This window comes from Rhincodon typus, chromosome 23 (assembly GCF_021869965.1).
Source record: "Rhincodon typus isolate 14 chromosome 23, sRhiTyp1.1, whole genome shotgun sequence".
Taxonomy (NCBI): Eukaryota; Metazoa; Chordata; class Chondrichthyes; order Orectolobiformes; family Rhincodontidae; genus Rhincodon; species Rhincodon typus.
The window spans coordinates 4,224,086-4,237,359 of NC_063354.1; the positions used below are offsets into that span (position 1 = coordinate 4,224,086).

The 13,274-nt window shown below is 42.6% G+C and overlaps 1 protein-coding gene across 4 annotated transcripts in view; it reads right to left on the reverse strand.

Annotated features, from left to right (window-relative positions):
• The window catches only part of LOC109929525 (serine/threonine-protein kinase/endoribonuclease IRE1), a 111,900-nt gene extending 104,214 nt beyond the window's left edge, over positions 1–7,686 (reverse strand). For all 4 annotated transcript variants that reach the window (XR_007264557.1, XM_048610796.1, XM_020529192.2 and 1 more), the window contains exon 1: positions 7,529–7,686. Coding sequence is in view for 3 of the 4 variants with exons in the window: in XM_048610796.1 (XP_048466753.1) it covers positions 7,529–7,603 (75 nt within the window). In the remaining variant the exon portion in view is untranslated. The remainder of the gene's footprint in view (positions 1–7,528) is intronic.
• Between the last annotated feature and the right edge of the window lie 5,588 nt (positions 7,687–13,274).

Here is a 13,274-nt window from a genome sequence, read left to right on the forward strand (position 1 = left end):
CAAATGCTTCAGATGTTCGGACCAAAAAGTTAACATTCAAACAGATGCCAATGAGACCATCAGTAATCCAATTGTGGAAATAGAATTCCGTAATTTTCCATTTGTGGAATCTCGGACTGCGACCTCCTATTTACTAACAGTAATTAACTGCACACAGAACACCAAGAAATTTGAGAAATTTAGTGATGCATTAAGTACATGTATTTAATTTTCTTGTCACAATAGTCTCAGCATTAGTTGTGAAAACCTAACAAGTAATTTTCTTGGTCCTTTACCAAATTAAATTCAGATTATCAGTTTCAGTAATAATAATAGAAAGAAATTACTCAGTGTGACTTCAGGCTATCGTAATACAGGACTGCCAATAAACGATAATGCATTAGAAGGGATTAACGGGGCAAATTCATTACCAGGTGGAGTACTAAACCATAGAGATTACAGTGTGATCTATAAAAATTGTGTCAGCTAAGATAGCTGTACATTTGAAAGTCAATTTTTAGAAAGCCAGCAAGCAAAGACCAACTAAGTGTAAGATCAGACGTAATTATGACGTCCTGCACCTATCTGACTGTTGACAATGTTTCAAGTTGTACAACGACTGTTCTGACAATGTCAGTGACTTGAAACATCACATTTGGGAGAAACACCAACAGAATATAAAATGGAGGGAGGTGGGTGTACAGCTTAGGGAAAAGTAAAAAAAAGAGAAAAATTAGAAGGAAACACGTCCTCACTAAACAGCATACAAACAGATTAATCCCAAACTGCAATTTTGTTAGGGATGCTATCCTCCCCATTTTTCCTGGAAACCTTGCTTGTGCAAACAATTTAAAATCTACTGCACAAGTGAGTGTGCACAAAATTCAAGGCTGATATAAATGTAGAAGTTTGCCAAGAAATGTCACATTTGCATCAAGCACTTGAGAAGGACAATTAGATTTTTTTTGCTGCCTCCTGGTAATGAATTGACTATACCAAGTGTAACAAAATAACACCAAGGGAACACTGTGCTAAGGTCTTGTATTAAATTGGCTCAAGAATTCTCTACAATGGGAGGAGTCAAGCACTCACCAGTGGGCAATGTTATGCTTGGTTAGGTGTTTGTTTCTCTGAGATCAATTTTATTGCTTACGTATAATCAGAGTATCGTGTTCCTTTCTGTCTCCAGCAGGACTGTATGTGCCCAATCAACAGTACCCCAGGACTTCCTTTACAGTCAATAGGTGAGTTTTATTTCTGAAAATATTATCTTAAATCAGTTTTGAGAATTCATTACATTGACATGTAGGTCTGATGCAAAGAACCAACTTGAAGGCATTTCTGAAGAGGGGTCTAGGCCCGAAACATCAGCCTTCCTGCTCCTCTGATGCTGCTTGGCCTGCTGTGTTCATCCAGCTCTACACCTTGTTATCTCAGATTCTCCGGCATCGGCAGTTCCTACTATAACTTGAAGGAAAAGGCAGTTTTTGTTTGAGCCGAAAGGAATTTAAACTTTCAAAAAACCTTAATGAAACTGTTAAACTATCTTGTAGCACGTGAGGCTAGATACTAAGACACAATTCAATCACTAATGAACTCTCAAGATGACCAGAAGGTTATGCCACAGTACAGACCATGATGACTACTTAACTAGCACAGAACACTGAAAGCCACATCAAGGACTAATCACATCATTAAGATCCTGTCCATTTCCAATTTCTAGCAGATGGACCCTAAATTTTTACAAGGCAGCAAACAGACCACTGGCATAATGAACAAATTAAAAATTAAGCAATAACGGCACCATGAGTGTCTAGATGACACAGATCAATGACAATTCAGGAAACTATGATACAGATGCAAGCTCGTCAGCTCTAACCCACAGTGCCAAACAAGGCAAGTGCTGGCTTTGTGATTATCTGATAAAGGTGCAAGAAAGCAGAAAAACACTTCCAAAAGAGAGAGGAAAACTGACATCTAAGTTACCAAAGACCATTCTCATCACAACCAGTTAAACTGCACAACACATAAACAGAATGCCATTTAATTAGAGGGAAACTGCAAAATAGTGTGGCACAGTCAGTTTGGGGTGTATACAAATCACAAAGTTAGCACGCAGGTATACCAAGTAATTACAAAGGCAAATGCAATATTAGTCTTTATTACAGGGAACAGACTTTAAAGTAGGAAATTCATGCTACAACCATAAAGATCGTTGGTAAGATGTCCCTGACAGTACACCATACAGTTTTGTGCTCCGTATTCAAAGGGAGATATGCTTGCAATGTCCCATGATAGAATAAAAGAAAGTTCAAAGAAGATTCAATAGGTTGATTCGTGGGATGAAAAAGTTGTTTACTGAATAGATTAGGCTTATACTCATTGGAGTTTAGAAGAATGAGAGATGATCTTCTCGAAATATAAAAGATTCTGAAGAAACTTGACAGAGTAAATTCTGAGAGGATTCAACAACTAGAAGGGCACAGCTTCAAAATAAAAGGTTCACCTATTTAAGACTAAGACGAGGAACCTTTTTTTTTCTGATAGGGTAGAAAATTTTTGGGATTCTCTTCCAGGCAACAGGGGTGAAGGGGTCATTGAAGGGTGAGCTAGATAGATTTTTGATCTGCAAGGGAGTCAAGGGTTCCAATAGTTGGGAAGGTGGTGAGAGAAGGGAGTGACAGTGAGCAGGAAGTTGCTGTAAAGTAAGCCATTCAGCCATTCAATCCTGTCCCAACATTTAGAACTTGGCTGCCTGGCTGCTCATCTCCTCAATGTCATTTTTCCCCACACTATTTCAATGTTCCTAATGTCATTAGTTTCCAGAAACCAATCGACTTTTGTCTTGAACCTGCTCAATGATAGAGTTTCCACATCTCCCTGGAAGAAGATTTCTAAAGATTCATCATCCTGTGAACAAAGAAATTCCTCTTCATCTCCGTTTTAAATCACTTGCCTCTTATCCTGAGATTATGTCCCTGGGAAACATTCATTCTATAGCCTGTTATACCCTGCAGGAATTTTGTAAGTTTCAATCAGATCATCTCTCAATTATCGAAACTCTAGAGAACACAGGTACAGGTTTCTCAAACTCTCCTCATACGGTAGTCCCCACCATCCCTGGGATTAATTGGTGAAATACTGTTGGACTCCCTCTATACTAAGTATATGTAAATGCTATGTAAGGAGACCAAAACAGTACACATTACTCCAGGGGGGATTCTCATGAAATTCTACACAACTGCAGCAAGGCACCGTGCTCAAATCCCCTTGAAATTAATGCCAACACCGCATATGCCTAATTGTTTGTGACATCTACATTCTAGCTTTTAGTTATTTATGGACAAGGACACTACAGCCTTTTGGACACTCATACTTCCCAAACTCTCTTCTTTAAAAAAAAATTGTCTTTATTTTATGAACGTTAGTAACCACTCCTATTTACATTATATTCCATTCACTGTGTTCTAGCTCACTTAGCGTGACCAAGTCCCCTTAAAGCCTTCTTGCACCCTCCTCACAATTTACATCCCCATCAATTTTGTGTCATCAGCAAATGTGTAAACATTACAATTGGTCCACACATCTAAATCATTTAAAATGATTGTGAACAGTCACAAACCTAGCACTGATCCTTACAGTACCACACTAGTAACAGCCTGCCACCCTGAGAATAATCTATTTATTCCTACAGTCTATTTTATTAACTAATTCTCAATCCATACTAGAATATTCCTCTAATCCCATGTGCTCTAATTTTATTATTCACCTCCTGTGTGGGACCTTATCAAAAGCCTTCTGAAAATCCAAATGACCCAAATCCAAGGGTTCTTCTTTTGTCTATGCTACAGATAACATCCTCAGACATCTCCAAGTTTGTCAAACGTAATTTGTCTTTCATAAAACCATGCTGACTCTGTCCTATTTTGCCATTCTTTTCCAAATATTCAGTTATCATTTCTATTATAATAAATTCTGACATTTTCCCCACGAAGGATATTAATCAACAGGTTTGTAGTTCTCCAATCTCCTTCTCGCTCCCGTCTTAAATAGTGGGGTTACATTTAACATTTTCGAATGAGCTGGAAACTTTCCATAATCAATCAAATTATGCAAAGTATCCACCAATGTATCCACTATCTCTATTGCTACTTCTTTCAACACGCTGGGTTGAAGTTTATCTTGTCAAGGACATTTATCACCCTTAATCCAGTTGGTTTTTCAACTCGTACCTCTTTTCAGCTCTTCAGTTACACAAGTCCCTTAGTCACCTAGTGTTTCAGGGAAATTTTCTACATCTTCTGTGAAGACAGATGAAAAGTAGCTACTTACTTTCTCTGCCATTTCCCCGTTCTCCACTATAAATTCTCAGTCCCCATCTGTAATGAGCCCATGTTCATCCTTGCTGATCATTTTCTTTTCATATATTGGTAGAAGGTTTTTCAATTTCCCTTTTATATTTCCCACTAGCTTGCATTCATATTCTCTATTCTCTTTCATCACCAGTTTCTTGACTCTGCTTTGCTGGACCCTAAATTGTTTCCAATCCTCAGGTTTACCACTATTTGACATTTTTTTTTAAATCAGCCATTTCCTTTGATCTAATGCAATCTTTAACATTTATTAAAAATGGTTGATTTACCTTTCCCTTTGGCTGTTTGTGTCTTAGAGGAATGTATGTCTGTTGTTGATCTCGTAGTGTTTCTTTAAGTACTAGCCATTGCCTAACTACTATCGAATCATTTAGTGTAATTTCCCAATCAACCCGAGCTAACTTGTCCACCACACCCTCAGTTTCTTTTGCTCAGATTTAAGACTTTAGCTTCATAATGAACAAAGTCATATTCAAATTTCATGTTAAATTCTCTCCTATCATGGTCACCATTTTCCCTTAATTACAGGAAGGTTATTCATTAGCTTTTTCTCATTACATAATACCAAATCCAAAATAGCCTGATGCCTAGTTGCTTTCTCAACATACTGTTCCATAAAGCCATCTTGTACATACTACAAAAAGTTATCTGCCAATGCATTAATGCTGACTTTGTTAAACCAGTCAGGGTTATGTAAATTAAAGTCACTCATTATTCCTGTATTATCCGTGTTATGTGCAGTTTGGTATTCTATGAACAACAACCACTAATGTTTGCTTCTCTTTGCGGTCTTAATTCTACCCAAACTGATTCTACATCATGACCCTTTGATCTAAGATCCTCTCTTACTAATTGGACTGATGTCATCCCTTAGTAGGAGTGCTACCCCACTTCCTTTTCCATTTTTATACCCCATCTGAATGGAGATAGTTCTTGGTTATTCAGTTCCAAATCTCAACCACCCTTTAATCTCTGTAATGAAAACTAAATCATATCCATTTACCTCAATGTGTACATTCAAATCTTCAACCCTTTTGTGAATGCTACAAACTGAGATAGAATGCCTTTAATCAGCTTTATTGAGCTTGTTTTCCATTTTGATCCAATGTGACGCTTACCATTGCTTTATCCTCTTCTATTTTTTGATTACCCATCGACTTCCTTTTACTAGTTTTGCTTCCATCGAATCTGAGCTCCTCTTAGGCAGGAAGATGGGAATATATCATCTAGTTTAAACCTTCCCTAACAGGACAAGTACATTCCATCCTAGGCTCACGCAAAATATCCCTACCAGTTTTAGATGAGAACAATTCAATATATCGGCAACATGTGAATTGTACAATCATAAGTAGGCTAACAAAACCATTAAGATGTAGAAGTAGTAGACCATTCAGCCATCAAGTCTCCTCCACCACTTAATGACATCATGACTAATCAGATAATTTTCAATTCCATTCTCCTACAATTTCTCCATTGTCGGATTCTCTTACTAATTGAAAAATCTGCTCATCTCAGCCTTGAAAATACTTAATGATAGAGGCTCTACAGTCCTCTGGCATAAAGAATTCCAGATTCACTACCCCCCAGAGAAGAAATTCCTCCTGTCTCAAATAAGCAACCCCTTACTCTGAAGTTATGCCCTCTAGTCCTAGACTCTTCCAATTCTCCATATCTAACCTGTCAAGTCCTGTCAGAGTCATACTGGACTTGAAACATTAACTCTTTCTCTCCCCACAGATGCAGCTGAGATTCTCCAGCACTACTTTCATTTCAAATTTCCAGTATCCACAGTATTTCTGATTTTATTTGAGTTGCCCAAAATTCTTGTTTGTTTAAATAAAGTTACCATCATTTTTTAAACTCCAATGAGTAAAGCCCAATTACTTAACCTCTCTTCATAAAATAATCCCTTCGTAGTTGGGATCAATCCAGTGAACCTTTTCTGGACTGCCTCCAATACCAGTTATCTTTCCTTAGATGAGGAACCAAAACTGTTCACAGTACTCCAGGTATGATCTAACTAGCCTGGTGTATAGTTTCAGCAAGACTTCCCTGTTTTTAAACACAATTTCATTTGAAAGAAAGGCCAACATTCCATCTGAGAGATAATAAGAGCTGCCCCGACCCAAAACGTCAACTTTCCTGCTCCTCTGGTGCTGCCTGACCTGCTGTGTTCCTCCAACATTCCATCTGCCTTCCCATTATTTATATGATAGCTTGTGATTTATGCAAGAGAAATCCAAAACCTCTGTGCTGCAGCTTTCTGCAGTTTTTCCTCATTTAATAATGTTCATCTTCTCTATTCTTCCTGCCAAATTGCATAACCTCACACAATCCCATACGGTATCCCACTCACTTAACGTGTGTGCAACCAGCTGCAAACTCTGTTGTCCTCACCACTTGCCTGCCACTTATTTGTGTCATCCACAAACTTGGCTATACATGCCCACATGAAGGCTGTCACAAGCATATACTGGATGAAGGGGGTAGAGGGCGGTGGGAGAGATGATCTGCAGCTACATTAGTTGCAGGATGCACTAAAACAACACACCAAGAATATTTCAGCAGCACTTCCCTCCTATGTAACTGGTGACATCGAGAAGGACGTGAGCAACAATGTGACGGGTACACCTTCACCTCCAACTTCTCCTAACAAGTCATACACACACCGTTCCATTTGAATGGTGCCACCATTCTAAAGTTCCAGACACACCAGTGGCAGCAAAGTCTGCAAGCATTCAAGAAGATGGTCCACCATCACTTAATCAAGACAGCCAGAAAAATTGTGCACTGCTGGTGATATACATATCACAAACACGAAATTAAAAAAATCTGGGTCCCTAACTGTGTGATTAATGATGGTGAGATGAGCTTCAGTGGGTTACAGAGATCTCTATTCTGACGTTTAAGGATTTCTGCACTTATCACAAGTACTGATACAATCAAATAAAAATAACAAATAGCCCGATCAGACTCATAATGTTTTATTCTGAAGTGCTTTCCTGATGAAGAAAAGAATGACTCGTCCTTTCTGGCGAGCACACGTGGGCTTCCCCAGCCCAGGGCAGTTTTTCACTGGCGGTCAGTGCAATCGACTCCACGGCCTAAGGCCTAGAACCCGGGCCCCTGCCCGACCATCGGACCTCGCTACTGCCCCAGCCCCGGCTCACACTCACCTTCCCCGACAACAGTGACCACAACGACAGGCCGACCACGAACAACGAGAGCCTGGGACACCCAGATCCAGCCATGGTCAACACTGGTACGGCTCAAAGATCTTCCTCAGTCCAGCCTCCTCCTCTGAACTCCGGCGTCAGGGGTGGGACAGCAGAGCCGTCAATCACCCACAGGGGGCGGGACGAACTGACCGTCAATCACCCACAGGGGGCGGGGTGGGGGGCATCAATCACACCCATAGGGGCGGGGCAACCGTGCAGCTCCACCCATTAGGAGGGTGGGGTCTCTGTACTGTCAATCACCCCCTGGGTGGGTGGGGAAAGGTTTCTGTATTCTCAATCACATCCTGGGAGGGAGGGTCTATTTATCATCAATCACACTGGGGTCAAGGTGGATTGTCAGTTACCACCTGGGAGGAGGGGTCTCTGTGTCAGTCAATTTTTTTTTCCTTTATTCATTAAGGGGATGAAGGTGTTGCTGGCTAGGCAGCATTTATTGTCCATCCCTAATTGCCCAGAGGGCAGTTCACAGCCAACCACATTGCTGTGGGTCTGGAGTCACATGTAGGCCAGACCAGGTAAGGATGGCAGTTTCCTTCCCTAAAAGGGCATTAGTGAACCAGATGGGTTTTTTCCAACAATCAACAATGGATTCATCGTCACCATTAGATTCTTAATTCCAGATATTTTGTTTAATTCAAATTCCACTGTCTGCTGGGGTGGGATTTGAACCCTGGTCCCTAGAATGTTACCTGGGTCTCTGGATTAACAGTCCAGCGATAATACCACTAGGTCATTGCACCCCCCCGCCCCCATTTCCTGGGATGAGGCTCTGTATTGTCACTCAGTCTCTTGGTGTAGGGAGCCCTGTTACTGTCAATTATCCCTTGGGGATGCGCCCCTCTGTATTGCCAATTGACCTTGGAGGGAACTCTGTATTGTCACTCAGCCTCTGACGGAGATGGTGAGGCCCATGTCATATTGGAAGTTGGGGAAGTGCAATGAGACGTGGGTCTCCTTGTATACCTGTTGCTGAAAGTAAGCATGCAGGTGCAGCAGGCGAGTATGTTAGCTTTCATAGCGAGAGGATTCGAGTACAGAGATGTCTTGCTGCAATTGTAGGGCCTTGGTGAGACCAAATGTACTTTTGGTCTCCTTTTCTTAAGAAGGATGTTCTGACTATAGAAGGAGTGCAATGAAAATTTATGAGACTGCTTCCTGGGATGGCAGGACTGCTGTATGAAGACAGAATGTATCAGTTCATACTATATTCACTGGCATTCAAAGAATGAGGAGAACCTATAGAACTCCAACAGGCCTAGGTTAAACGGAGGAAGAATGTTGCAAATGGCAGAGGAGTCCAGAACTAGGGATCACCGTCTAAGGATACGGGATAGGCCAAGGACTGAGATAAAAAGAAATTTCTTCATCCAGAGGTTTGGTGAGCCTGTGCAATCTCAGTCATGGAAACAGTTAAGGCGAAAACATTTAACGTTTTCAAGAAGGCATTATAGTTCTTAGGGCTAAAGGGTATGGAGAGAAGGTGAGAACAGGGTACTGAGTTGGATGATCATTGAATGATGGAGCAGGCTGGAAGGGCTGAATGGTCTACTCCTGTTCCTATTTTCTGCGTTTCTATGTTTCATTCACCTACATGAGGCAGTACCAGATCTGACACTGTGTGGTGTGGGCATATTCTGTGTCCATCAACACTAAGAGTGGGGTATATGGCATTCTCCACCCATCAGAGTGACAGGATTAGGTGGCATCAGGTGGATTAGGCCCATGACGCTATTTGATTGCAAAAGGAAACAGTTTGCATTGTGTTCCTCCAGATCATGACAGTACCCTATCTGAATAACCCATCATTTCAAATAGGATGGTGGTTTGAAGTTTGACAGTGGCCCCAATAACAATATAAAAACTATTAAAGCAAGTCACAAAGGTGTGTCAGTGAGCAGGAAGCAACAGACAGGAGTAGGTACCAGCAGGCAGGAATCATGAAGAAGTGTCTGTGGGTTGGAGCAGATACCAGTGAGCAAAAGCAGATGGTAGTGAGCAGGTAACAGTGGACAGGAGCATACAGTAGTCAGCTGGGAGCAGATGGCAGTGAGCAGGTAGCAGTGAGCTGGAGCAGATAGCAGTGGACAGGAGCAGTTAGCAGTCGGCTGGAGCACGTAGCAGTAAGCTGGAGCAGATAACAGTGAGCAGGGGCAAGAAGCAGTGGACTGGGCAGATAGCAGTGAGCAGGGTTGTGGGTTCTTTCCATGGTAACACCCTGCCTGCCTCAGGTTGAACACCAGTGGCAGTGGGAGAAGGCCATACAGACGGCATTAAAGCCCCATTGAAAGGCAACAATTAGAGCCCAGTTGGAAAGGCCATCCACAGGTATTAACATCCCAGACTTAATCGGGTGGAGGCAGGAAAGCAAGAGTTTCTGACCCAGCACCCTGTAGTCTAATTTAGTGCCTGCCAAAAAAGCCATCTAGATCTGTGACTACCAATCTAGCAATCTCTACTTTGTGGAACGCTTTGTAGAGCACCTATGCTCGGATCACGACAAACGACTGCACCTCCCAGTTGCGAACCATTTCAACTCCCCCTCCCACTCTTTGAACAACATGTCCACCCTGGGCCTCCTCCAGTGCCACAACGATGCCACCCGAAGGTTGCAGGAACAGCATCTCATATTTCGCTTGGGAACCCTGCAGCCCAATGTTATCAATGTGGACTTCAGAAGCTTCAAAATCTCCCCTCCCCCTACCACATCCCAAAACCAGACCAGCTCATCTCCACCTCCCTGACCTGTCCATCCTTTCTCCCACCTATCCACTCCTCCCACCTCAACCCCCACCCCCACCTCCTACCTACCAGCCTCATCCCCGCCTCCTTAACCTGTCCGTCATCCCTTGACTGATCTACCTCCATCCTAACTCCCCACCTACACTCACCTTTACTGGCTCCATCCCTGCATCCCTGACCTGTCCGTCTTTTATCCCACCTATCCGCTCCTCCCACTTTATCTGCTCCACCCCCACCTCCTACCTACCAGCCTCATCCCCGCCTCTTCTATCCACCTCCCCCTCTCTCTCTATTTATTTCAGAATCCACTTCCCCTCCCCCATTTCTGAAGAAGGGTCCAGACCCGAAACATCAGCTTTCCTGCTCCTCTGATGCTGCTTGGCCTGTTCTGTTCATCCAGCTCTACACCTTGTTATCTCTCTCTCTCATCTCTACTTTGTCTACGTTATGTATAGCAAAGGCCAAACAACTTCCTGAATTCCAATCATCAGTCCATTGGTTTTGGGGCTTTTTTGTTACAAGAAGGCATTTTACATCACAATATTTCATGGGATAAAATAGTTAAAATAAATAGTTCATTTAAAGTGAAAAAGGATAAAAACACAAAGAGTAGGTTCATTGTGTATTTTAGTAATTCTCAATGAATATGATTTCTGACTTAAAATTGTCTTTCAAAATGATAAAATGAGGTTTTAGTTACTCATTTGTTCATCTAACCTTCTTTCAACCTCCAGCACACACTTTCATTTGAATCAGCCAGCAGGTTTCAAACCAAAGATAGTAGGAACTGCAGATGCTGGAAAATCTGAGACAACAAGGTGCAGAGCTGGATGAACACAGCAGGCCAAGCAGCATCATAGTAGCAGTAAGGCTGATGTTTCGGGCCTAGACCCTTCGTCAGAAATGGGGGAGGGGAAGGGGGTTCTGAAATAAATAGGGAGAGAGGGGGAGGCGGATAGAAGATGGATAGAGGAGAAGATAGGTGGAGAGGAAACAGACAGGTCAAAGAGGTGGGGATGGAGCCAGTAAAGGTGAATGTAGGTGGGGAGGTAGGGAGGAGATAGGTCAGTCCAGGGAGGACGGACAGGTCAAGGGGGCGAGATGAGGTTAGTAGGTGGGAAATGGGGGTGCGGCTTGAGGTGGGAGGAGGGGATAGGTGGGAGGAAGAACAGGTTAGGGAGGCGGGGACAAGCTGGGCTGGTTTTGGGATGCGGTAGGGGGAGGGGAGATTTTGAAGCTTGTGAAATCCACATTGACACCATTGGGCTGCAGGGTTCCCAAGCGGAATATGAGTTGCTGTTCCTACAACCTTCGGGTGGCATCATTGTGGCACTGCAGGAGGCCCAGGATGGACATGTCGTCTGAGGAATCGGAGGGGGGAGTTGAAATGGTTCGCGACTGGGAGGTGCAGTTGTTTATTGCGAACCGAGCGTAGGTGTTCTGCAAAGCGGTCCCCGAGCCTCCGCTTGGTTTCCCCGATGTAGAGGAAGCCACACCGGGTACAGCGGATGCAGTATACCACATTAGCAGATGTGCAGGTGAACATCTGCTTGATGTGGAAAGTCTTCTTAGGGCCTGGGATGGGGTTGAGGGAGGAGGTGTGGGGGCAGGTGTAGCACTTCCTGTGGTTTCTCCCCTCCCCCTACCGCATTCCAAAACCAGCCCAGCTCGTCCCCGCCTCCCTAACCTGTTCTTCCTCCCACCTATCCCCTCCTCCCACCTCAAGCCGCACCCCCATTTCCTACCTACTAACCTCATCTCGCCCCCTTGACCTGTCCATCCTCCCTGGACTGACCTATCTCCTCCTTACCTCCCCACCTACACTCCCCGTTACTGGCTCCATCCCCGCCTCTTTGACCTGTCTGTTTCGTCTCCACCTATCTTCTCCTCTATCCATCTTCTATCCGCCTCCCCCTCTCTCCCTATTTATTTCAGAACCCCCTTCCCCTCCCCCATTTCTGATAAAGGGTCTAGGCCCGAAACGTCAGCCTTACTGCTCCTATGATGCTGCTTGGTCTGCTGTGTTCATTCAGGTTTCAAACCAATGCAGTTTGGTCTCTTGCTCCTGATCTTTAAGTACACATGTCACAAACAGCAGATCCCAAGCCTCTATGATAGCTCATTTCTCAAGTAAAACTTAATCGTGGATTAATTTAAAACTGGAGAATACCATTAATAAAAAATAGATTTCTCCAAGAAAAGGTATACAAGATTTTTCTAGGGGGTTCAAAATGTTTTGAATGCTTTATTTATTCCATGATAATGGAATAGTTTAGGTTAGATGGGCTTCAGATTGGTTTCACAGGTCGGCGCAACATCGAGGGCCAAAGGGCCTGTACTGCGCTGTAATGTTCTATGTTCTATGTTGTAGAGACATTTGAAATCTTAACTCATCTTTCACTCACTGGCTGAACATTTCCAGTATTTTGTGTCTTACCTTCAATTTCCAGCATCTCAGATTTTTTTTAATGTAGTTTTGATTCTTTTGTAAGTGCAATGTTTTCAGGAAGGCATAAACCAGTTCCTTCTGCTACAGGAAATGTTTATTGTGTTTATCAATAAACCAATCTGAGCCAGGATCAAAGATACAATTTTGAAGTTTAATTCAGGAAGGAAACGGTTCTAGCTTTGACACATGTCTTGTAAACTGAAGCAAATGTCCTAGATTGTAGTAACAGCATCTATTTAATGCTCATTCTGTGTTGAAATACTTGATTTTGTAATATGTTTTACTTTTTGCAATTCAATTTTTATTGGCAAGAGGAGCTTTTAGGTAAAGTAATCAATAATTGAAATATTGACAACAGCTTACACCATTAGTGTTTGCATTTAGCTGATATAAGTGCACAAAATGCAACTGAATGATTTCCAATTTATAGCAGTAAGAAAATCAAATAAGGTTTCCTGTCTGATCCCCAAGAACAGTTTTGAGGTAGCTTCAAAT